The following is a 27,777-nucleotide window of genomic DNA, read 5'->3' as shown; positions in this document are numbered from 1 at the left end:
TACAAATGAACAATGATAATGGAATTTTCAATGTAAATCTATGATAGAGATAGTAACCCATTTCTTTAAACACTGATACACAAGCATTTATGTCTTTCTGTATTTTTCCTATTTTTCCAACTGACTGTCAATATTAAAATCATTGAATAGAGCAGAGTAAAATATATGAACCGAAGCTGGTCAGTGACAATGTGTTAGTGAATCAGATACTGGCTGCAATTGTTAACCTGATAGAAAAAGGCAGAACTCACTATTCATGAATGCATCTCCCTTGTGTTAATTTCTACTCAAAGCAGAATTGCAATTCAATTGTCTATGCTATACTGTCTCAGGTTGAGGCATTGGCCATTCTGGACAGATTCAAGACCAACTTTTTTGGAGAGAGTGCTATAGCTTTCTATTAGAAGGAACTTCTTATCTTCAAAAACTTTAGGTGTCGACTCATTGAATGCATTTAAGGGAGAAGCTGATAGTGATTTTGGACAGTAAGGGAATCATGGACATGCTGATCAGTTTAACATCTTATCATCTTCAATTCTGTGCATGGCCTGAATAAAGATACAGAAATGTGACTCATTTGATAGTTTTCAAAGGCATATCATAACCATAGTTGAATCATGATAAATGTAGCAGTGTGCCAATTTGTATTTATGTTTAGTTCAACATCTGAGTGAGATGAAGATTCTTATAACCTCAAAGTAAGACAAAGTTGAAAGTATATTTATTATCAAAGTCTATATATATGTCACCATATATAATCCCGATTCATTTTCTTGCTGGCATTTTTCAATAGATCTGTAATAGACTAATAACCATAATAGAATCAATTAAAGACTGCACCAACTTGGGTGCTCAACATGTATTGTCTGCATATTTCTTTTAACTTCTAAGTACTGTATATATCCTATCAAAGAAACTACGCTCTCCAGTCTAATCTCTCATGGTTAACATTTAAAGCTATTTTGTTGTTCACTAAGGCTTTCTTATGACATGGTTTAAAATCTAATAAAAGTAACAGGGGAGATGCTACTTTCTGACCTGCAAACATGCTGCCCTTAAATACAGCATGAATGAAATACAAAGAATACACGTAACTGCAGTAAAAACACATTTATTTCAAGTTTGTCCCTTGCTGCAGGTTTCATCTCCAAGCTTGCAACAAGGGGCCTTCAAATGAACTTTCAAATCAGGCTGTGAGCTGAGGGAAATGAACTGACTGCTTCTTCCTCTGATCCCCTGTGATCTAGCTTTTCACAAGACTTGCAAATCCACAAAGAATCTATGAATTTGGTTCCACCAATTGGGGATTCTTTCCAAAGCCTGTGGATATGTTGATGCACAAACTATCGCTGGAGTGAAACCTGTTTATCATCATTTTAAAATAAGGTAAACCCAGAATGTTCCAATTCAAAACACCTCGACTTGAAAATACAGAATATATTAAAGGGATAACTGTTCCTCTTGACATAGGAATGGGAAACAACCATTTCAAGAAATGTAAGAAATTGACAAGGTCGTAATAAAATGGATACAATCAAAATGGGGTTACAATACTCAAACTGCAATACGTGATTTTTGTATCATAAAATAAGGATGTTTCCAAACTAACTTCAGCAACTTGCAAGAAAGTTGCAGCTGGACTGAACATGTGGGAACAAACTCTTTCGAGTTGTTGTCAGGAAGAGTTATATTGAAAATTATCTACAGTTAGAGATCTGTATGTGTGATTAATTTTAAAGCAGATGGGATGATTGCCTGTATAGATGGAAATAAATTCCTCCAAGTGAACATTGAGTGAGTTGTGTTCCAAGACAGAGTTTGGGAGGAGTTCCTGTTATAAAGTTACAATTTGGGTTAAAATTCAAACATATTTAAAGCCATTAGAGTACATAAGTCATATTAAAGCATGGTATGTTGCCATACTTGATGTTTTAGTATTTTTGATAGTTTCTTATAGAAGCTGAGTACCCCTTATCTGAAATTCCAATATCTGAAATCTTTTTGAGCTTTGCATGACGTCACAAATGGAAAATGCTACAAGGCACTGGGAGAGTTCCCAGGTGATGAGCAAGTCTCTGCACATCACAGACTGTTCCGAGAAGTGACCATAAATATGTAATGAACAGAAGTTAATGAAAAGTAGAAAAGCACCACATAAAGCAAAAAAATGAAGATCTCAATTGTAAATTGAAAGAGTGGATTCATCAGCGTCAGAACGAACATATGCCACTTAACGGTATGCTGATCATGAAACAAGCAAAAATCTATCATGACAAACTGAAAACTGAAGGTAATTGGGAATATTCAGCATGCTGGTTGCAGAAATTTAAGAAAAGGCATGGCATTACATTTTTAAAAAATATTTTAAAGATAAAAGTTTCCACTGATCCTGAAGCAACAGAGAAATTTATTGATGAATTTGTGAAGATCATTGCTGGTGAAAATCTAACATTGCAGCAAGTCTACAATGCTGCTTGCGTTTATACCTTACATAAAACCTAAAAAAGTAACATACAAATACAGTGTAAACTCGGCATCATAGGTAGAAATTGAAAGCCTGCTGTTGTTTGTTGTTCAACAACTCATTTGGGTATTCTCATGAAGCTGCTGTGCTGTTTTTCTTACCCTGCACACATTCATTTTATTAATGGGATGTAATAATTTTTAATGTTAAATACAGATGTGTGATGAACAAGTGTAAGACAAAGACTGTTTACCAGTAGCACATAAATTCAGATTTGGAAATGATGATGATCCCAAGCTGTCTCATTATGTACTCCAAAATCCAAAAAAAAATCTGAAACCGGAAACATTTCCAGCCCCATTTCAGATACTATAGGGTACTTAAGCATATTAAATTGTTTGCAGTGGTGATATTTGCATTATTTTATTTTCACTGTTTACTCAGTTTGTCAGTGTTTAAGAGTTCTGGCTTTTTTTCTGCCCCATAAGCTTTGGCGAGTTTTACCCAATTTCAATGAGATTAGGCTTATCACAGGGAATAGGCATTAGAAACAACTAGTTTTGGAAGGTTATAGGAAAGATAGCTTCTTTGATTAATTTCATTCTTTCTTGGAGACAGTATGGAAATTGCAACCTTCGAAAGGGAAGTTTCAAATGCTGAGACTGAATGGCCCAAAACTAGACATTTTCCAGCAATAAGCATATTACATCGTTAAGTACTGTTTCATTTTATAAACCTTTAGCATGATAATTTTCTTTAGTACTCACTCAATAAAGCTTCATCACTTGAAAGCAACAAATCAGTTGTTACATAAAATATGTATTGGTTTATTTATTTTAATTAGCAATACAGCCCCGAGTAGGCTCTTCCAGTCCTTCGAGTCATGCCGTCCGAGCAACTCCTGACAAACCCAATTAACTCTAACCAAATTTCAGGACAATGATCAATTAACCGATCTGGTATGCATTTGGAATGTGGGAGGAAAACAGGGGACCTGGAGAAAACCCACATCTTTCACGGGGAGGATATACAGAGACTCCTTACGGAATGGTGCCAGAATTGAACTCTGCAATCCATGACACCCTAAGCTGTAGTAGTGTTGTACTAGCCACTATACTACTGTAGCGTTGTTAGATTGCAACGTTTACATGAGCTCTCAATTGGCTTAAGTGAAAATTGTGCCTTAAGGGAGAATCAAATGTTTACATTGTGGACATCATTTTAACTGATTTGAATTAAAATAACAAATACAGGTGATTTCAAAATATTGGTGAGTGATAGGGAAATTTTATGGTGGTTTTCATGACCAGCAACCCAAAATCCATAAGATACACCCAAAGGTATTTAGGAAGCAAAACCTTTGTTGTCCAGTGTTATATCTTCACCACCACTTACAGGTAATTGGATTTCTCCCAATCAGATGGTGAATTCATAATTTTACAATTTTATGTGTTACCATTTGAATGCAATTCGGGGATATCCAGCTCCAGTCTTGCTATATTGTTATTTCTCTCAAATGAGATAGAGTCCTTCAAATGAAAGGAGGCTGCAACAATGGCAAAGACAATCCCACTTTACTGAATTTTAGCAAAAATATATCAAAGAAATGGAACAAAGAACAGGTTTGTTTCTGAAATATGACAGTGTTTGGATTAATTTTTATATGTGTTTATATTCTACTCTGGCTCAGTGGATAGTGCTCCCATCTTTGGTTGAGGAGGTTATGGTGTCAAGTCCACTTCAGAGACTTCAGGACAGAAATGCAAGCTGCTATTCCATTACAGTATTGAGGCAGGGGGCTAACATCAGGTGGCTTTCTCAGATGGTAGACATTCCAGAAGAGTGACCACTGATTTGCTGGCCAATATTTTTATCACAACTTCAAATTTGTTAAAATAGATTCTTTGTGTTTTACCACATCACTTTTGTTGGCGTTTGCTGCGGTGCAATTTGGCTACATATTTGTTACATTACAAAGGTTCATAGCTAGCCATTAAACCTTTTCTTCAACAATGAATAGTTAGGTAATTCTATAATCTGTTCTTTGGCATGCACCAAGTTTTTACAACAATTATATATAGAGAGAAGTACAGCACAGAAGCAGACCCTTTAGCCCATCTAGTTCATGCCAAAACCATTTAAACGGCCATATAATATAATGCTTAATTATATTTATTATTTAATGTGTCTAGACCTTGTCAATCTCCTCATTGCAAAAGTTCAGGAGATACTGTTGGGTAAAATGCTACTTGTCTTTTTCCTCAGGCTGGAGCTAAAACTAGGGTAAGGCTTCAGTCATTTGGAGCCAAGATATGGTGAAATTTAATATATACTCAGAAAACCTTTAAACTACCTCAAATGGTTTATGAATGCTCAGTTATGGAAGTATTTCAAGGCTGAGACTGATAGATTTTTGGGCAATATGGAAATCTGAGAAAATGAAGATCAGATTGTTAAGTGGACTTGAGTCACAAGATTAGCATTGATCTTGTTGAATAGTAGGCTTGGCTTAAGGGTCCACTTGCACTTCTATTTGTTACATTTAATATTATTATTTCAAGCCCAATATTATTGTTTTCACTATTCTCTATATGAAGGCTCTACGTTCAAAATGTTGTATTTTCTTTGTCTCAAGTGCTGCTGATTACACTGTAGGCTTATAGCACATACTGTTTTTTTTTCATTTCAGGGGTCAGGCTGAATCAGATGATATAAGACAAACTATTTTTCCTCCCTCTATTCTACATGTAAAGCAAATGAAATACAAACAGTGGCCAATGAAGTCATGCAATTCAATTAGTGTGCAATTTATTGCATTTATTATTTAACAATAATTAATCTGAAACATTTGTACACTTACTGGAATAAAAGCAAATTGAGGTAGAAATGAGTGCTATTGACCATTTAGAATGTAGCTGAGCCAGCGATCTGTGCTAAAGTGTGCAATTACCATTAATTGTTTCTACTTACATATAACATTCATTTTCAAGTGGCAAACTAAGCTAACTTATACCATTAATTTTTTGTGAATATGTAGTTTTATTTATTAATGTACAGTTAATTAAAATTAGATATAGAACATCCTAGCAAATTATGAACTAATGTACATTCCATGTAGATTGTTAATTAATGGTAATATTACCATTATATTAATAAAAGAGCTTCAGTCCTCTCCACCCTCCCCCACCACCACTCCACCAAAGCTCTTCTGTAGGTATGGACTCCAACTTCAGAAAAATCTTGCCAATAACTACTTGTCAAGTACCAACCTTAATATGCAAGCTAATTCAACACTTGTATTAAGAGTGAACTCAGTCAGCTAAAAATGACACATGGGCACCCATTTCCAGAGGAACTTACTGAATAAAGATCAGAATAGGGAATTGTTTCTTGAGTTTAAAATAAAGAAGAATCAGCCATTTAAAATAAATAAAGAATTGCTTTGAACAACCCCATATTTGAACAGAATAGATTTTCCTTTCTAACCTACCTGGAAGTTTTGAGAAGATAGTATGTGAACTTAAGAAGCAGAAGCAGTAGGACCATTTGGTCTCTTGTACCTGCCAATAATTCAGTAAGATATTTTAGCTCTGAGCCAAATTCCACTGCCTTCTCCATATTTCATGATACTAAATCTATTGCTTTCTCCAAGCCCTCTTAAGTAAGGAATGTTAAAGATTCTGGTTGAAGAAATATCTTTTCATCCCAGTCCTGAACGGCTGAACGACATATTATGAAATATTGTTTGGAGGTTCTGAACACCCCCGCTGAGAAAAAAATCAACGTCGCTGCACCTGCCTTGTCAAGCACTATAGTCATAGGACTGCCTAAGAGAATATTTGCACATGATCCATCTCCAAAAGTTCCCTTTCTTCGCTTCAGGAGACAGCTTGGTAATCAACAACCATTACAAACCCACAGACTCACAGAGCTATTTTGACTCCTCCCACTGCTTCTAGTAAAAAATACGTTTAATTCTCCTAGTTCTTCCATCTCTATCACTGACAGTAAGGCTTTCCTCACAGTACCTCTAGAATATCTGTGTTTTTACCTAATCAGAGTTGGCAGATCCCTTTAAAGCATCTTAGCTATTTCTCTCACTTCCAGAATGCAATATCCAAGATGCAGCCAAGTGCACTTTGCATTCTGTTCTGGTTGCCCCATTATAGGAAGGATATCAAGGCTTTGGAGAGGGCGCAAAAGAGATTTACCAGGATGCTGCCTGGATTAGAGGGTATTTGCTATAAGAAGAGGCTGGGAAAACTTGTGTTGCTTTCTCTGCAGCAGCAGAGGCTGAGAGGAGATCTGACAGAGATTTATAAGTTTATGAGAAATATAGATAAAGGAGACAGCCATAATCTTTTAGCAAGAGTTGATATGTCTACTACTAGAGGGCATGCATCTAAGGTGAGAGAGGGTAAATTCAAAGGAGAAGTATGGGGCATGTACGTGTTTGGAATGCACTGTCTTGGTGCTGAAGACAAATATGACAGGGACACTCAAGAGGCTCATAGATAGACACATGAAGGTGCAGGAAATGGAACGATAGGAATATTGTTTAAGCAAAAGGGATTAGTTTAGTTGAGTGTTTGAACACTAACTTGATTAGTTTAGCACAACATTATGGACTGAAGGGTGTGTTCTTCTGCTGTACTGTTCTATGTTTGCACTCACCCCTCTCTTCTTAGCTAGAGCAAAAATAAACACCCACCCCCCCACCCCTTACCTTCTACTCAACCGGCCTTTACATTTACGGATTATATTTCACAATTTTTGCCATCTTCAATGAGATTCCACCATAAGACATCTTCCACTCCTCTCCCTTCTTAACAGTTGAAGAGAGTATTGTGAGACCATAGAAAGTATAGAATGTATGTCCCATGATGTTGTCCTGACTTTTAACTACTCTAAGGTCATTCTAGCCCTTCTCTCCCACATATCGCTCCATTTTTCTATCATCCATGCGCCTAACTAACAGTCTCTTAAATGTCCCTGATGTATCTGCCTCCACTACTGCTCCTGGCAGAGAGTTCCGTGCTCCTCCCACTCTCCATGTAAAATAACTACCTCTGACTCCCCTTCCATCAAATCACCTTAAATTACGCTTACTTGTATTAGTCATTTCCGAACTGGCAAAGAAAGTGCTGGCGGTCCACTCTATCAATGCCTCTTATCATCTTATACACCTTTATCAAGTCGCTTCTCATTCTCCTTTGCTCGAAATGAAAAGCCCTAGCTTGCTCAACATATCCTAATAAGACATGTTCTCTGATCTTGATAGAATCCTAGTAAATCTCCCCTGTACCCTCTCTAAAGCCTTTACATCCTTCCTATAATGAAGGGACCAGAACTGAACACAAGACTCCAAGAGTGGTCAAACTTGAGTTTTATAGAATTGCAACATTACCCTGTAGCTCTTGAACTAATTCCCCTGACCAATGAAGGCCAATACACCATACGACTTTCTAACCGCCCTATCAAATTACAGGACAAGTTTCTGTGTGCAACTTTCTATTGTGCATTGATAAAACATTACAGCAATGGACATGCTGGGTGTGTTTTCCTTGGAGAAGAACAGAGGATAGTTTGAATGAGGTGTAGAAAATTATAAGGTGTATAGATTGGGCAGACAGTGAGAAACTTCTCCCCTCACCGAGTAGACAGTCAGAGACTTTTTTCCAGAGTGGAAATGACAAATATAACTTTAAGATGAATGGTAGTCAGGGGTATGTCAGAAATATTTTTCACACATAGAGCGGTGCATGAAGCATACTGCCAGGGGTAGTGATAGAGGCAGATAAATTAGGGACATTTAAAAGACTCATAGCTAGGCACATAAATGACAGAAATCGGAGCTCTGTGTGAAAGGGAAGAGTTAGATTGAACTTAGAGCAGGTTGAAAGTTCAGCCCCACATTATTATTGTGTTGTAATATTCTATTTTGTATGTTCAGTTAGCAAAAGACATTGGTTTAAAGTAGAAGTTGTGATTTAGAGAAGTATTGAGGTAGATTACCGTAGATTTCGCACTACAGAGCGCACCTGATTAAAAGCCGCTGGCTCTAATTTTAGAAAGAAAATCAATTTTGTACTTGTACAAGCCGCACCGGATTTTAGGCCGCAGGTGTCCCACGTTGTAATATGAGATATTTACACAGAAAGATATTACACGTGAGGATTTTTTAACTTTTAATTAAATCCATATGGTAACATAAACAAATACATATTGCAAATGCTTTTTTTTCGAACCATGCCTGTAACGCGGCTACTTTTAAATATACATACGTATCGGTAACACACAAATTACGTTGCGTATACTTTTTTACTGAACAGTGCACCCATAACGACTGGTAAAAAATATATATACTGCAGCCTACCAGGAAAAGTTATTGATCGCCTTTAACTTAAAAGCAGCGTTTCGCTCGGGTCTAATGCCGCTCGCCCCCCACCTTCCCGTTTATCGCAAACCGGTATTTCCCACAAGACGCGGCGAAACCGGATGTGACGTCATAGCATCCCGGGATGTAGTACAGAAAACAAATATACTTAAAACACTTCTAACTTTAACTAGAAAATACTAACAAATGAATTACTAAGCGAAAATATTATAAACTAAATAACTGCCATAAAGGCAGCACAATGCTTTTCTTCGAGTGTTTTCCATGTTGATGAGGGTGAGTACAAATGACTGATTTACAATAATTTAATTGTGAAAGTGCGCTTGATTTATCGTACAATTTCATTGGACCTCTGTGAACTACTCATCAATTTTATTGGTCTACTGTTACGAGGCAAAATGTTTTTGGCGGCATGAAAAAAAATCATGCATTAGCCGCACCATAGTAAAGGCCGCAGTGTTCAAAGCTGTTCAAAATGTGGGAAAAAAGTAGCGGCTTATAATCCGACATCTACGGTATTTTCATTCAGACGGTGCCAGAAATCCGGGCCTCACTACCTAAGAAATGTTATAGGTAGCATCACCACCTTAAGTATGTAGATAAGTGTCTGAAATGTCATTATGTGAAAAGATATGAGAAGAATACTCGAAAAGAAACTTTTTTAGAAAGGTACTTGATAACCAACACAGACACATTGGACTGACAGACCAGTTTCTAAACTGCAATACTCCATGACACCTTCATCTACTTTGCATTTCCTTTTATCCTGTATACTCAACGATAGATACTTTACATGACACTAGCATTTGATCAGTGACAAATATAGGTAACATATTAGTTAAACATTGAGCAGTGTCAAAAGCTGGGTGATCTTACTGGTGAATTACCTAAAACGGCAACAACCACAATGCCAGCCAGATCATTGTATTTCTTCCTTCAAGTGTTATGTGTGCAAAGACATCTCTTGTGATGCCTATTCAGAATAATTAAAAAATATTAGTAAGAATGTGGGTGTTATGCTGAGTGGTCTTACTAGGAAACTGACTAACCATTTTTGGGACTGTCCCTGAGATTAGAGAAAGAAGCATGTGCTTGAGTTCTGGTAGAATTGGCATGACATCTATGGACAGAGACATCTTTTAGATGGTGTAAATAGGGCAGATTTAATGCTTATTTTTAGGGGTAGAACAGGGGTAAGACGACATTATGCATGCAGGACTGTATTCTTGGATTTCAAATCACAGTAGAAGAATCTTAGAGAATTAATGTATTGGGAATGATTGCTTTGATGTTGGGTCAATATGAGCCAATTCCAGTATTAGGTAGTGCTGGCAATATAGATCAAGGGTATGAGAACTTCGAACATCAGTGTTTACATCAATGAATGCAATTTTAGCATTCATTTCAGAGGATTAGAATATAAAAAAAAACTAGATTGTAATGTTGAAACTTTATAAGGCATTGGTCAGACCATACTTAGAGTATTGTCAGTAGTTTTAGGAAGGGATGTGCTGGTATTGGAAAGGGTCCAAAGGAGGTTCACAACAATGGTACAGAAAATGGCAGGGTTGATGTATGGGAGGGTGGGAGCATATAATATCTTGGGGCCTGTACTCACTGGAGTTTAGAAGAATGGAGGGGATCTCAATAAATATTGTAAGGCTGGTTAGAGTGGGCCTGGAGAGGAAGTTTGCTATGGGGAGGGGGATCTTGGACTAGAGGGTACAGCCTCAGAATACAAGGCTGTCCCTTTAGAAGAGAAGTGAGGAGAAACTTCTTTAGCCAGAGGATGGATGGTGAATCTGTGGAATTTATTGCCAAAGATAGCTGAGGAGACCAAATCATTAAGAATATTTAAAGTGGAGGTTGACAGGTTCTTAATTTGTAAAGGTGTCAAAGGTTATGGGGAGAAGGTAGAAGAATGAGGTTGAGAGGGATAATAAATTGGCATTGATGGACAATGGAGCAGACTAGCGATTGGGCACTGAATGGCCTAATTCTGCTCCTATGGCTTGTGTTCTTATGGTTTACTAATGACTTAACATGTCTAAAATTAGGCTTAATGATATATGGGTAAGAGATTAAGACTTTACAGGGGATATGAAGAAGAGCCTTTTGACTCAGAGAATTATTAGAAACTGGAACACATTACCTGTAACACTATTGAACCTCACACAGAGTTTCAATCTGAAAAATCACAATTCATTTCCTCCCACAGATGCTGCTTAACCCTTTGAGTTCTTTCAGCCAATTGTTTGTTGCTTAACGTTCTGGTGGATCTCCTCTAGACCCTCTCCAGTATAATCAAATCATTCCTAATGTGCAGTGTCCAAAACTGCATGTAGTAATACAGCTGTAACCTAACTAATATTTCAACTAATGTCGACTAAAGTGTGGTACAAGATTCCCACACCCGCCTTCTCCCATTTCTCCTTCATTAATGTTCTTTTGTCTGGCAAGAATGCACTGTATTACAAGACAAATTATGACACCAAATTGATTTTGTTCACAAGGAATATTATTGGAGCTACATAGGATAAAGCTTTTCCTAATAGAGATTTGCAGAGGTTTCCAGTTCACCAACCTCCTTAGTACAACGTTAGAGAGTTCGTTAAACAAGTATAGACCAAAAGACATAGGAGCAGAATTAGGCCAATTAGACTATCGAGTCTGCTCTGCCATTCCATCATGGCTGATCCGGGATCCCACTCAAACCCATACACCTGCATTATCTCCTTGGTTTTAGAGTCTATTCCCCTTAAAACAAGTGGCAACACTGCATTTGCCTTCTTTACCACAGATTTGACCTGTAAATTAATCTTCTGGAAGACTTGCACGAGGACTCCAAAGTCCTTCTGTACCTCTGATGTTTGAATTTTCTCCCTATTTAGGTAATAGTCTGCACTATTGTTCCTTTTACCAAAATGCATTATAATACATTTCCCAACACTGTATTCCATTTGCCACTTTTTTGCCCATTCTTCCAATTTGTCTAAGTCCTGCTGCAATTGCATTGCTTCCTCAGCACTACCTATCCCTCCACCTACCTTCATATCATCCACAAACTTTGCCACAAAGCCATCAATTCCATTATCTAAATCAGTGACAAACAATATGAAAAGTAGCAGTCCTAATACTGACCCATGAGGAACATCACTAGTTACTGACAGTCCAACCAGAAAAGGCCCCCTTTATTCCCACTCGCTGCCTCCTGCCTGTCAGCCATTCCTCTGTCCGTGCTAGTACCTTTCCTGTAACACCACAGGATGTTATCATGTAAAGCAGCCTTTTGTGTGGCACTTCAACAAATGCCTTCTGAAAATCCAAGTAAATGTCATCCACTACCTTTCCTTTGTCCACCATGCTTGTTACTTCCTCGAAAAACTCTAACAGATTTGTCAGTCAATATTTCCCTTTCCAGAAACCATGCTGACTTTGACTTATTTTATCATTAGTCTCCAAATACCCTGAAACCTCATGCTTAATAATAGATTCCAACACATTCTCAACCACTAATGTTAGATGAACTGGCCTATAATTTCCTTTCTTTTGCCTTCCTTTCTTCTGGAGTGATATTTGCAATCTTCTAGTCCTCTAAGACCATGCCAGAATCAAGTGATTCTTGAAAGATCATGACCAATGTATCTGTTATCTCTGCAGCAACCTCTCAGAACTCTGGGATGTATCTGGCCATCTGGCCCAGGTGAGTTATCTACGTTAAGACCTTTGAGCTTGCCTAACACCTTTTCTTTTGCAATAGCAATGGCACTCACTCCTGCACCCTGGTACTCATGGACCTCTGGCACACTGCTAGTGTCTTCCACAGAGAAGACTGATGCAAAGTACTCATTAAGTTCATTTGTTTTGTATTACTACTTCACCACCATCATTTTCCAGTGGTCCAATACCAAATTTCACCTCTCTGTAACTCTTTATATAACTGAAAAAACTTTTAGTATCCTGCTTTATATTATTGGCTTTCATCTTTTCTATTCTTATAGCTTTTTTAGTTGCCTTTTGTTGGATTTTAAAAGCATTCCAATCATCTAACTTTCCACTCACTTTTGCTACCTTATATGCCCTTTCTTTGGCTTTTATACAGTCCTTAACTTTCCTTGTTAGCCATGGTTGCCTACCCCTGCCATTTGAGAACTTCTTCTTCTGTGATTCTGCACCTTGTGAACTATTCCCAGAAACTTCAGCCATCTCTGTTCTGCCATCATCCCTGCCAGTATCCTCCTCCAATCCACCTGGGCAAGCTCCGCAATCATGCCTCTGTAATTCCCTTTATTCCATTGCAATATTGATACATGTGTCTTATGCTTCTCCCTCTAAAATTGCAGCATGAATTCAACCATGTTATGTCTCCTAAGGGTTCCTTTATGTTAAGCTCCCTAATAAGATCTGGGTTATTACACAACACCCAATCTAAGATTTCCTTGCATAGCACAAGCGAATCTAAAAAGCCATCTAATAGGCATTCAACAAATTGGCTGTCTTGTGATTTGAGGCCAACTCGATTTTCCCAATCCTCTTGCATAATGAAATCCCCTATTACAATTGTGACATTACCCTTATTACATGCATTTTCAGCTCACTTTGCAATCTCAACTCCTTATCTTGGCTGCTATTTGGAGGCCTTTATATGATTCCCATAATGTTTTTTTTACCCTTGCAGTTTCTTAGCTCCACCCACCAATATTCAACATTCTCTGACCTTCCGTCACCTCTTTCTAATGGTGTAATTCTATCTCTTACCAACAAAGCCACACCACCACCTATGCCTTCCTGCCTGTCCTTTCAGACAAAGTATATCCTTTGGTACTAACCTCCCAACTATGGGCTTCTTTCAGCCACAACTCACTGATGCCCAAAATATCATACCAACCAATCTCTAATTGCACCATGAGTTTGTCCACCTTATTCCAAATGTTATGTGCTGTATCATACTGGTTCCCATCAACCTGCCAAATTAGTTTAAATCACTCCCAATAGCTCTAGTAAACCTGCCCACAAGAGTATTGGGGCCCCTCAGATCCAAGTGCAATGTGTCTTTTTGTACAGGTCACACCTGCCCCAGAAGAAGTCCCAAAAATCCAGAAATCTGAATCCCTGCCCCCTGCTCCAATTCTTCAGCCACACTTTTATCTGCCACTTCATTCTATTCCTATTCTCACTGGCCCAGGCTGCTATCCTGAGAATACTACCCTGGAGGTCCTGCTTCTCAGCTTCCTCCTTAAATCATTGTATTCTGATTTCAGGACCCCCTCTCTTGTTCTACCTATGTCATTGATACCAATATGTACCACAACTTCTGGCTGCTCACCCTCCCTTTTCAGGATATTGTGGGCATGCTCAGAAACATCACGGGCCCTGGAATCTGGGTGGCAAACTACCATCCATGTTTCTTTATCACATCCACAGAATCGCCTATCTGTTCCTCTAACTATAGAATCCCCTATTACTGCTGTCTTCCTCTCCAGTTCCCTACCCTTCTAACTGCTCTTAGTATCAGTTGCAGAAAGTTTAGAATCATTTATAACAACATTAATGGACTAAATGATTTAGCATCTATCCCAAGAGTTCCCAACCTGTGGTCCACAGTCCCTTTGGTTAATGGTAGGGGATCAAGGTATAAAAAAGGTTGGGAACCCCTGAACTACCTCGAACAGGATCCCGACCTTGTCATGGGATTTGGAGACTTGCTTGCTTCAATGCCCTGTAGAGTTATGTTGACTGGAGTCAGGGCTGTATGCTTTGGCTCATGGTAGGGTCACCCATGCTAAACAGTTCAAAGAGCTGAGGCCATATTAAGAGTGGTCCACTTGTCCTCCAGGTTCGAGGGCTCATCTCAGGGCTAATAACCCTGACTGGTCAAAAAAGGATTATTATGGAAACAGTAATGAAGACTCCTTCTACTGCATATCTGCATGCAACAATGTATGGCCAAGGACAGACAGAGATGGAGGACCTTTGCTCGCGCCCTAAACACCATCTGCATAATGGGCAGTAACTAACTAACTAATCCTGATCTATACTGTAATTTTTTTGTTTGAACTTTTAACTCGTGTAAAAAATAAGTAATATAAACATGAATTTTAATTTGTTCAGATGATCAATAAAAAGTTGATCTGATGAATATTAACATCATAACTAGTATTTCTGTTCACTCGTTCTAGGTGTTGTATACCACTGGAGATTAAACCTGGCATATGGATAACCATGTCATTACAAAAAACAGAATTTTCAAAAAACAATGAAGAGACTCTTCACTGAACTACAAGGAAATAAAGTAAATGTTGGCATGTTCTGTGAAAACAATCACTGATGTCAGTGGTGGGGAAGTTACTAGACTGAATTCTTTGGGATACAGATTATGAGCTTTGGGGAAACTATAGCCTAATTAGAGAGAGCCAGCATGGCTTTGTGTGGAGCAAGTCTTGTCTTACTAACTTGATTGAGTTTTTTTGACAAAGTGATGAGAATGATTGATAAAGTTAGAGGTGGGAATGTTGTATACATGGCTTTTAGTAGGGCATTTGACAGGGTCCCCCATGGAAGGCTCATCCAGAAGATTAAGGTGCATGGTATTCATGGTGAATTGGCTGTTTGGATTCATAACTGGATTGCCTATGGAAGTCAGAGGTTGGTGTTTGAAGGGAGTTATTCTAGCTAGAGGTCCAGTGTTTAGTAGTGTTCTGCAGGGATCTGTACTGGGACCTCTGCTGTTTGTGGTGTATATAAATGACCAGGATGAGAACGTAGATGGGTGGGCTAGTAAGTATGCAAATCATATGAAGAGTTATGGTGTTCAGTATAGCATAGATGACTGACAAAGAATACTGCGAAACATAGATCAGTTGCAGATATGGGCAGAGAAATAGCAGATGGAGTTTAACTTGGTGAAATGTGAAGTGTTGCATCTTGGTAGGTCAAATGTGAAGAGACAGTACACTGTTAAGGGAAAGATCCTTAAAAGCTTTGAGGAGCAGAGGGGTCTTGGCAGGCAAGTTCACAGCTTCCTGAAAATGGCTACACAGGTTGACAGGATGGTTAAGAAGGCTTGCCTGACTTCATTAGTTAAAGAATTGAGTTAAAATGTCTGGAAGTTATGTTGCAGCTTTATAAAACTCTAGTTAGGTCACAGCATAACATATTGCATACAGTTCTGGTCACCTCATTATAGGAAGGATGTCGAGGCTCTGGGGAGTGTGCAGAGGAGGTTTACCTGGACGTTGCGTGGTTTAGAGGGTGTGTGTTGCATTATAACAAGAGGTTGGACAAACTTGGGTTGCTTTCTCTGGAGTGGCAGAAGCTGAGGGGATTTCAATTAGAGATTTAAAAGATAATGAGAGGGATAAATAGACCAGCAGTATTGCTTTCCCAGGTTTGAAATGTCTAGTACCAGTGGGAATTTATTTAAAGTGCAAGGAGGTAATTTTAAAGGAAAATTTTAAGACAAGTTTTTTTTTACACAGAGAGTGGTTGGTGACTGGAATGCTCTGTCTTAGGTGGTTTTAAATGCTGATAATTAAGGACTTTTTAGAGACATTTAGATTGGCATGTGAATGTGAGGAAAATGGAGGGATCTGGACATTTTGTAGGCATAAGGGATTAGATTAGTTAGCCGTTCATCTGAAGGGCCTGTTCCTTCTATGCTGTACGTTCATTCAGAGGTACAGCCTGGTGATGCACCATCAATAACTCTCGGAGATGGGAGGCAAACGATAGGCTTTTATTAGCTTCAAAAGTGACCACAACATTTTGGAGACTGAGGGAGGAGCAGTGCCTCCAATCGCCTTTATACAGGGGTCTGTGGGAGGAGCCACAGGAGCAGTCAGCAGAGGGGCGTGTCCAGACAGGTATACACATAGTTTACCACACCTGGTTACAGCCCTTTCAGCTCAAAGAGCCCATGCTACTCATTTGGCCTACTGACCTGTACATCTTTGGACTATGGAAGAAAGTGGACCACACAGAGGAAACCCAAGCGGTCACAGGTTAAGGACATCGTGGTGGCATTCGTCGGTCTTGAGAGACCATGGCTCTGCGCCTGGAGTTTCCAGGGCGCAGGCCTGGGCAGGGTTGTATGGGACACCGGCAGTTGCCCAAGCTGCAAGCCTTCCCCTCTCCACACCACTGATGTTGTCCAAGGGAAGGACATTAGGACCCATGCAGCTTGGCACCGGTGATGTCGCAGAGCAATGTGTTGTTAAGTGCCTTGCTCAAGGACACAAACACGCTGCCTTAGCTGAGGCTCGAACCAGTGACCTTCAGATCACTAGTCTGATGCCTTGCCCACTAGGCCATGCGCCAACAATTGGTTAAGGACAACAGTGGAATTAAACCAGGGTTTCATGCATTGTAATAGTGTTATGCTAACTGATACACTACGGTACCTGCCCCAGTCTTAAAGGAGTGACAATTAAGATTGTCATTCAGTACCTCAGTTTAAAATTTCACATTTTTCTTTTCTAATCTCTTCATGGCCTTCCCATTCCATATCACTAAAATCTTTTATCCCCCTCACCCCCATGAGGAATCTTGCCTTTCTCCAGTTTTGGTCTCATGCATTTTCCCCTTAATTGCTGCACCACGGTGTGCAAAGCTTTGAGATATTAGGACCCTCAGCTTTAGATTTCCATCCTAGGACATCAATTCTGAATGTACCCTTGGTTTAACCTCAACAATCAATATAATCAATACCTGATCTCCAAAATACCACATATTAAATAACTTTCATTGGTACAGTATGTTCTAATTTCCTCCTCAGTTCAGGACAAGGGTCTTGGCCCGAAACGTCAACTGTTTGTTCTTCTCATAGATGCTGCCAGAGCTGCTGTGTTCCTCCAGCATTTTGTTTGTGTTGTTCTGGATTTCCAGCATCTGCAGAATTTCCTGTGGTTATGATCTAATTTTACATTTTCACTGGTCATAGCATAATGAAACTGAGTCAGGACAAATTATATACATGTTCAGTAGATAACAGAAAATGTTACAGAATGTAATTCATTTGGACCATATGTGACCTATATTTTCAAAGGAATTCTATTGTGAGAAACCTAAACATAAACTGATTTAAATTAAGGCTTTTTTGTGTTTCGAAGTTAAGTCAAAGCCAAGTTTCTTGTTTAATATCCACTTATCTTGGCATAGACAAGAGATATTTGTTACGCTGTGAGGATTGGAAGTGGACGCTGAAGGGGCGTTCCATGCTGGATTTACTCCAATAACAAATTGTGGGTGGCACGGTTGCATAGTGGTTCGTATTACGCTTTACAGTACCAGTGACCAGGGTTCTATTCACGCCACTGCCTGTCAGGAGTTTGTACATTGTCCCCATGACCACGTGGGTTTCCTCCCACAGTCCAAAGACATTGGTAGGTAAATTGGTCATTGTAAATTGTCCCGTGATTATAGGCTAGGATCAAATCGGGGACAGAAGGGCCAACTCTGCGTAGTATCTCAATTAAAAAATAATCAGATATTGTGCCTATCCATGTTCAGAGCATCCAATCTCCAAAGCAAATTTCAAGACTTCAAAAACTAATTTTAACTGAAGCAATTCTCTGAATTTTCTGAATTTGTTGTGTTTTTAGTCTATGCCTGAAAATACTGATGTACCTTGAAAACTTCTGCTTTTCTGAGACTCATTATGACAGATTCCTTGCATCGTTGTAACTCTCACCTCATTTGGTGACTTACAGTAAAATCAAAATGAGATACCTCCCCCCTCTACTTGTTCAGCGAGTTGACATAGTTGGTGGAGAAAAGCACTGAAAAAGTAGACCAAAAATTCTCCGCTATTGAACTCAGTGTAAGAAAAATGCAAAATATTGCATACTTTCAAGGAAATTAATATTTATATTGGACAGTAAAAGAAAAAACAAGCTGGTACAGTTTGACATAAATAAATAAAAAAATTTATGATGACTATTCTTTTTAAAACTTGCCAGAATGGATACCGAGTGCAGTAAATGTGTATTGCTTTACATTTTACAATTCTCCATGAGAATGTACCAGCTGAAGAAAAGCTTTCCTTCATGAATGCCAACTCTAAATACATTCTTAAAATTATGGAGCTGTTTTAGCTTTCTTCGTTAATTCAGCCTAACCTGATGAATTCTGCATCTTAATAAATGCCTTCCAAAGCAACATTTGTGTTTCGATATAAGAAAATAAACATTTGCCTCAATTTTCAAAGCATTTTCTCATCAAAATGACAATGTTTACTGGGTCAATTTCAATTTGCAGAAAAAAATGTAATAAAAAATTTTCCTGTTGGAGCATCAAAGTTAAAAACGAAGTGTCTCTACATTCCGGTTCTGCAAAGGCAGCTTTCAGTCATCAGAATGACGATAAAGAATGCCTATATTTTTTTTCAAAAAGACCAAAAAACTGCATTCATAACTTATGATTCATGTTCAAGTTTATCCAAATATGGTGGGAAAACCAGTCCCCATGACGTTCTCATTATAATTCCATGAAGCCAGTGCAAGGAACTGAAAATGAAGCGTTTATATACCAATACGGAGATTAGCTCTTTGAATTCTGACCCAAAAGTGTTTTGATCGTTCCCCGCTGAGTTTTTGAAAACCCAGAAAGAGATAGTTCCAGAATATGACAATTGTGAAAAGGCTGTATGTATGATTGAGCATTTCAGATAGGAAAGATATTTCCACTCCTTACTGTGGGGATTGTTCTTCCTGTATCACAAAGAATCCAATGTAGCAAAAGGCATCATTGACAATAGTTGGTAAAGACTCAAAAGTACTTGCAAGTTTAAATTCAGAGACTCTAGTGAAAGATTTACTGGGTGGCTATATTAGAAATCGAAAAAGATGGAAATTCCAGCAGGTCAGGCCACACCTGTGGGAAGAGAAACAAAGCTAATGTTTCAGAACAGGAAGGAGACAAAAGGAGCTTATTAACTGCAGGGAGAGTGGGGCAGTGGGATGTCTCTGACAGGAGAAAACTGGGGTGACCATGGAGATACTTTGTAAACAAGGTTATCTGATCAATAAATAAATGAGAACAGTTATAGAGTCACAGTTTGACAAAATTAAGAAGAAGGTGCAAGATGCAGGGCAAGAAGATATACCCAACAGATCTTCCACTCTTAGAGGGAAAAAAAGGGGGAAATAAACAAGCAAAATTATTACTGCAGACAGATAACTGATGCAGGTATAAATGAAGTTATTGGAAGCAGCAGAAATCACAATTCAGTTCAGAGGGCTGCAAAGTGACCAGAGGGAGGATCATGTGCTGTTCCTCAAACATGCCTTGGGTTTCATTGTATATATAGTAGCAGAGTGGCAGGGTGGAGATATGTCTCCATGAAAGGAGATGTAAGGTACTCCTTCCCTCTGCTGGCATGCTGATCACCATTGGGAAAGGTGTAGCACCTACTTAGCCTCCCTCACAAACCTCTCCTCCGCCCCTGAATCATGGCCATGTGAAGCCATGGGAGCAAGTTGTAGATGTCCGTATGAGCAACTGGTGCATATCACAAGTCCTGGTTATGTGACCACTGACAACAGGAAAACAATCTCTGAAGGGTATTGATTATGATGGGGTCACCTGTCTTGTAAAGACACTGCCCAGGAGAAGGCAATGGCAAACCATTTCTGTAGAAAAATTTGCCAAGTACAATCATGGTCATTATTGCCTACGTTATATGACAAGGTACATAATGCATGAACAGTAACAGAAGGCCAGCGGCTGTCTGATCAGAGTGAGAGTAGGGTGGGGAATTAATGTGATAGACAACAGGAAGCCCTGGGTCACTCCTGCAGAATGAATACAAATGATCTGCAAAACATTCACCCAATGGGCAATTGGTTTCTTTAATTGTACAGGAGAGCATATTGTGAACAGTATACAAGATTAGAAGAAGGGCAAATGACCACAGATTCATCTGAAAGACTGTTTTTGGCTCCTTGGATAGTGGGATAAAAGTAAAAGAACGAACACTGCAAAGTTTGTATTTTAAATGAGAAGTGAGATGAGAAGGGGGATGGGGGTGGTGGTTGGTGTAAATGGAAAAGCAGACCAGGGAGGCCCAGAGGGAACAGTTCCTGTGAAATGCTGAAAGGGGGAGAGAGGAGAAGGTGCCTAGTGGTGGAAATAGCAGAAATGCGTAAAGGGCAGAGAATGATCTGCTGAATGCAGGGACTGCTGGAGTGAAGGCAGGGACCAGGAACTCTATCCTTGTTCTGCTGAGGGAAAGGAGCTGACAGCATTCATGTCAAATTGTTTTAGAACGCTAGCTACCTTAACTCAACCCTTTGAAATTCCTTGCTAAATTGACGACCTTTATTTTCAAAATCTGTCTTGACAGCTGTTGTAGCCTCTTCTCATCAGTTGAGGGGTAGTTTTTTTCAGCCTTTTTTTTTCTGAACTTTCCCCCACTGTAAAATGATGCAGAAAGCTTTGTACGTCAAGGTAATATACCAATTGCAAGCTGTTGTATTTGCTAATGACAAGCTTATTTCTGAAGCTGAAAACTAGTTGAGCTAAACATCCACCTGGAATCACTTCATCTACAATTCTGTGTGTGTATAATGAAATAGAAGGCTTGTACATTTCACAGCTTTCCAGGTATCAAAAGGAAATAATCTATGAAATGATTAGTCTTCAGATTCTCAAGACAGTATTAAAGAGCTTCACAGTCAAGGAATTATTATTGAAGTGTAGTTGCTCTTGTTATGAAGGTAAATGCACCAGTAAGGTACTTACAACATCAAATGAATTGAGTGACAAGTTAATCTGCTTTTGGACAGGAATATTGGATATTAGGAGAACTCGCTGGTTTTGATTAATCAATGCCAAGGGATCTCTTTCATCCTTATGGTCCTGGATGTATATCTCATTTGAAGGATATCACCATTGACAAAGATACATGATTGGCCAATTTTAATTAGTGCCAATATACTTGGTGCCACCAGAATTTGCAAGATTAGTCAGACTCCTGGTGAAATGAATATTTACCTTTGACGATCCCTTCAGCAAGTAACTCTGCTATTTAAAATCAACTTCATTCCTTTTCATTGGAGAGCTTAACTGTTTCCCCACCTGCACTGTTGTCAAATTTTGAAGATTTCTAATTAATCCCTGAGTTTTTGACTCACAGACTGAAGATTATTTGACTTCTAAGTGAAGAGTATTAACATATCAGCCAAGTTGATACTGAGAAGCCAAATGATATTATCCATAAATTTCATTTTTTACTCATTTACAAATATTGCCAAGTGACATAAATTAGAGAAGAGTAAGTCTTGACTGGAACTCTATCACCAGTGTGACAGTTTTGTTGCAGATACTGACATTGTTGTGACCATGGTGAAGTCATAACATTGGTGTCCACTGGTAGCTAAGAGCATTAAAAAAAAAGGAAGTTGAGGCAAGGCTAGTCTATACAACTCTTCTGGCTTACTCAATCATTCAATGTCATGGCTGATTCTGCAGATCTATTCCTACCTAATCACAATCTCTTCTGTCAGTCCGCTGGTGTCCAGATCAAACTGTAACACAGAAACATAGAAACATAGAAAATAGGTGCAGGAGTAGGCCATTCGGCCCTTTGAGCCTGCACCGCCATTCAGTATGATCATGGCTGATCATCCAACTCAGAACCCTGTACTTGCTTTCTCTCCATACCCCCGATCCCTTTAGCCACAAGGGCCTTATCTAACTTAGTTTTACTATATTCAACAGCTAAGCACCCATAGTCTTCTGGGAATAAAGAATTAAAAAAAAAATTCTGAAACCACTTCCAAAGTTAATCATGGACAGTTTTATAAAGCTGATATTGGGCCTGGGGTTGTACACAGCTGAAACAGATTTATTTAAGGTTCTGTATATTCTGGCTAATTTAAGATGAAAAACGGGCCTGAAGGAATTTCTGACTTTTATCTTTTATGTCCCCAATAAATAATTAGTAAGGGAATCATCTAATACTCCCTTCAACTTCCAAGTAAGGTTTCCTTACAACACCATATTCAAGTAGTACCTTGTGCACCACCTGCAGACTGTTGTACATTATAATCTGTGCTGATAATACAAATGGTGCCAATGTGCACCAGCACATTACAAGTACTGAACACAGATTTCACTGAATGGTGATTCACAAAAAATTATTATGTCTGATGCTAGCTATAACACTTTATAGCTATTTTATTTTAATTGCATACAAGAATAAATCTTTAATATCCAGGCTTTGCCGTGCATATCACCTAATGTGAATCTCTGATTCACCTTGGATAGTTGCTATGCATGTGCTGGGTAAATAACATTTTGTTTCTGCTGCATGAACAGACTCAGAATTAGCTCTGCGTAGTTCCTCCAAGCAATTGTATTCACTGTGTTCTTTGCTGACATAAAGTGATTGTGATGAAGTACAGTTGCCAGATTGAACCAGAGGCAACTTATTAACAGAGCTTAGTTAAAACTTAATGAAAGATATTAAAGTTATTGTTATTGACAAGTTAGAGTTCACAGGCAGATGAGCTAATGAGTAGTGCCAGAAAAAATATCACCCACCCTCCAAATCATCCAGCAGCCCTGTGGGATTAGTGAGCTAAAGTGCTTGTCTAACATTTTAATAGTGCCTGCTCATTGTCTATTGTGGACAAATGTTTATACTTTATATAAACTGTCATCATATCATTGCTAGCTCCCTTTCCTTCACTTTGGCAAATATCCTGAATCCTGGTGCAGGAAAAATACTTTAAGTGACTATTGAGTACAGTACAAAGAAGAGTAAAATAAATCTTCCTATAATATCACAAGTTACCTCAGGATAAACTCACACAGTCAGGAAATTTGATAGTGTCATCAGTAAGCAATTCTATTGAAAGATACGAACAAGCAATGATAAATAGAAGCCTACCTCTTTTTTCCACAGTTTCGATGCAAAGTTTCACAAATTTTGGAACGGTGGTTCCCTCACGCTTGCAGAGGACAGCAAGGTGGCAGCCAAATACACGGTCTGTTGTAAAATACAAACACAAAACTTGAGTCAATCAAAGGACAATAGCTTTAATGATGCTGGATCTTTTTTTCTGATTCTGTTGCTAAGTTATCGGATTTCTCTTGCATTTTCAATTGTCACTCTGAATCAGCAGCAATGTCATCACCAACTGAATAGGTATTAATAAATATTTTAATCTGCATTGTAAGTTTTGTTGGAGTACAGAGCAATGTAACTAAATAGCAGGTGATTTGATGAAACTATTATTTCCAAACTGGTTACAGTCACTTTTAATTGGTTTCTGTTTCTATCATATATTACTGCCTACATACTTATAAAACCTCTTTCAAATATGTGGGCATTTCAGTAAATTCAACATTTGCATTGAAAAATAATGATTAAAGTTTGTGATATTTCAAAATGCTTATGTAAGTGCTGCTTATTTAACATGAAGTAAATTTGAACTCTATTCTATGAAAACATAAGACAATAATTCTTATCATATCAGATATGATTATGATAGGAATATAGATAAGGTAACCACAAGCAGGCCTTTTCCACTGAGGTTGGGTGGGACTACAACCAGAGGTCATGGGTTAAGGGTGAAAGGTGAAAAGTTTAAGGGGAACATGAGGGGAAACTTCTACATTCAAAGGGTCGTGAGAGTGTGGAATGAGTTCCCAGCAGAAGTGCTGCTGCAAGCTCTATTTCAATGTTTAAGAGAAGTTTGGATAGATACATAGATAGCAGGAGTATGGAGTGCTGTGTTGGTGTGTGGCCAAGTGGTTAAGATGTTTGTCTAGTGAAGGTCTGAAGGTCGCTAGTTTGAGCCTTGGCTGAGGCCGCGTGTGTGTCCTTGAGCAAGGCACTTAACCACACATTGCTCTGCGACAACACCGGTACCAAGCTGTATGGGTCCTAATGCCCTTCCCTTGGACAACATCGGTGGCGTGGAGAGGGGAGACTTGCAGTTTGGGCAATTGCCGGTCTTCCATTAAAAAAAACCCTGCCCAGGCTTGCGCCCTGGAAACTTTCCAAGGCGCAAATCCATGGTCTATCAAGACTAACGGAGGCCTACATGGAGTGCTATGGTCGCGATGCAAGTCAGTGGGTGTAGACAGTTTAAATCATTTGGCATGGATTAAATAAGCTGAAGGACCTGTTTCCGTGCTGGACTCTATAAGGTATCATAGAATAACAGAATTGAAACTATAGAATAGCTAATTATTCTAAACAAAATACAAATTGGACAATCTTGTGACAGTTTGAGGTTCCTCGTGCATGGAGAAGTAAAAGCTGAGAAAATTAATTTTAAAACCTGGGCTGAATTCATAATAGGTGACATAGAAATGATCAAATAAACAAAGAAGCTAGTTATTTAACAAAGAATAACTTGTATTAATACTGTTGTGAAACTAAGTACATTGTTGAGGAAGATAAAACAAACTCAGATGCTAGAAATCTGAAAAAGAAAGGGAAAGTGTTGGCAACACTTAGTAGGTCAAGCAATATCTGCAGAAATAGAACCGGGACTAATGTTTCAAGTTGGAGCAAGCACACCTGAAATATTAACTTTGTTTCTCTTTCCAGCAATATATGGCATTACTTAGCAATACCAAAATCATGAATAGATCATTTTCTGTGAAAGATATTTAGAGCATCACCTTTTACATGTCATCTTCCACTTTTTCCAAATCTAAGATCACTCAGAATTCTGCTCCCCACATCCTAATTTAAACCAAATTCAACTTGCTATTTCCACTGTGATAATTGAATGGTTGTCTTCTGTTTAAGCAAGTCCTTAAAGTGATAATTCTTAATATAATTCGCAATTCGTTCCATCTGTATCCACACCTGTACCTGTATATAATATCTCCTCCAAAAATATAATCAATTTGATAAATTTCATGACATATGCCAGTGATATTTAAACCTGATTCTGTAAGAACTGTCCTATAACTGGACTCCTGCACATGTAATTTTTCCACCATGACTTCTGTGTCTTCAGCTGGCAAAGTCAGATGTTCTGGTTGCTGTTCTACCAGACATTCTCTCTGTGAGAGACATTCAGGACCCTCCTTAAAATCTCTTTTTGATCAGGTTTGGTCATCAGTCCCAACATCTCCCTCTAAGGTTTAGCCTCAATATCCTGCCGCTGTTGACTCTCCAGTCTTGGATCACCATTTTGTGCAATGTAAATGGAGATGGCTGCTGTTAAGTGTGAATTGATAGCAATACAACAAAGTATTTCAGAACTGAAGCAGATGATGCAAGAACCTGGGCTTTAAATGTTATTGTGCCGCACAATGTTTTACAAATGCTGGGTGAAATTCTTCACCAGTTATGCACTCTATGAACTCCTATCACAATGACACTCATTGTCACAGATCTCCTTCGATCTAGATTTAATTCCTGCACAGACTGATGCGTAAATCCCAATCGGTGCCTCTCTTCCTGTAGCCAACCCAACTATAACTCATGAAACAGGAACCTGATCTTGCCAGGCCCCTCCATAGTGATGCAGCTCATCGATTACCATCTTGCAATATGATGCAATATCCTGATGAAGGGTCTCAGACTGAAACGTCGACAGCGCTTCTCCCTATAGATGCTGCCTGGCCTGCTGTGTTCTACCAACATTTTGTGTGTGTTGTTGTTTGAATTTCCAGCATCTGCAGATTTCCTCATGTTTGCTCTTGCAATATGATAACCATGTAAGGCTAATAAGCATATGACCACTTGAATCTCATGTGTTACGTAGAGGCAGGGCAGTAAGCAGAATACTCATTGTTCTCATTCTAACTGGTCAAATTAATAGCCCTTTTGTTTCTAGACATTTATGTTTATCTACATTTATATAGCACCATAATAGCGTAGTGATTAGCACAACACTATTACAGTTTGGGGCGTTCTGGAGTTTGGAAATCAATTCCGGTGCCTTTCTGTAAGGAGTCTTTCTATGGACCTTCCTGTGCAATGCGTGGGTTTCCTCCGGGTGCTGTAGTTTCTTCCCACAGCCCAAAGCCGTACCGGGTAGGGAAATTGTCCCGTGATTCTGTTAGCTTTATTAGGAGTTGCTGGGGCGGCATGTCTCAAAGAGCCTGAAGGACCTACTCCGTGCTGTGGTGGCATCCGTCGGTCTCAAGAGACCATGGATTTGTGCCTGGGAAGGGTTGTATGGGAGACTGGCAGTTGCCCAAGCTGCAGGCCTTCCCCTCTCCACGCCACCGATGTTGTCCAAGGGAAGGGCACTTGCAGCTTGGCACCGGTGACGTTGCAGAGCAATGTGTTGTTAAGTGCCTTGCTCAAGGACACAAACACGCTGCCTCAGCTGAGGCTCGAACCAGTGACCTTCAGGTTACTAGTCTGATGCCTTGCCCACTAGGCCACGCACCAACACTGTGCTGTATCTCTAAATCAATCAAATAAAGTAAAATATCCCCATAACCAATCACATCAATAAATTGTGGAAATATAATCATTAAAAACAAACTGCAAATCTAATGGATCTAATGCCAAATGAAGTACATTCACAGAAATAAGAATCATGCAGGAATATGACAAGAATATAGACAAAAGAAAAACAAAGATGAATTAAGTTTACAGTTTGGGGTTAGGTTTAAATTTCATTTGCAGTAAGTACGTTAAGGATTGAGGTTTGACACCTTTAATAGTTATTTTTAAGCACTAGAAACATTTTGACAGCAATTAATTTTTTTAATCATATACACTTGAAAAGAGTATACTCCACATTTTGTGGGTGAGTGTACTTCATGTTTATCACTCAAATATAGGCTTCCACCGTTCATCTTTTAACAATGCAACTGACAGTATGCTGAGAAGTCATTGCAATTAAATGAATGCTGGGGTGTATCAAAACAGGATTTTAAAGTTTAACACTGCACCCAAAGGTGCTGCATCAATTGAGACAAAATCACAGTACAC

At 38.9% G+C, this 27,777-nt stretch overlaps 1 protein-coding gene across 2 annotated transcripts in view; it reads right to left on the bottom strand.

Moving 5' to 3' along the window:
• The window catches only part of LOC140714573 (rho GTPase-activating protein 15-like), a 734,693-nt gene that overhangs the window by 203,091 nt on the left and 503,825 nt on the right, over positions 1-27,777 (bottom strand). For both annotated transcript variants that reach the window (XM_073025883.1, XM_073025887.1), the window contains exon 11: positions 23,752-23,850. In XM_073025883.1, coding sequence (XP_072881984.1) covers positions 23,752-23,850 — 99 coding nt within the window. The remainder of the gene's footprint in view (positions 1-23,751; positions 23,851-27,777) is intronic.

The sequence above is a fragment of the Hemitrygon akajei genome, chromosome 2, assembly GCF_048418815.1.
Source record: "Hemitrygon akajei chromosome 2, sHemAka1.3, whole genome shotgun sequence".
NCBI lineage: Eukaryota > Metazoa > Chordata > Chondrichthyes > Myliobatiformes > Dasyatidae > Hemitrygon > Hemitrygon akajei.
Note: the sequence above shows the minus strand (reverse complement) of the source record. Positions and strands in the feature narration are given on the sequence as shown.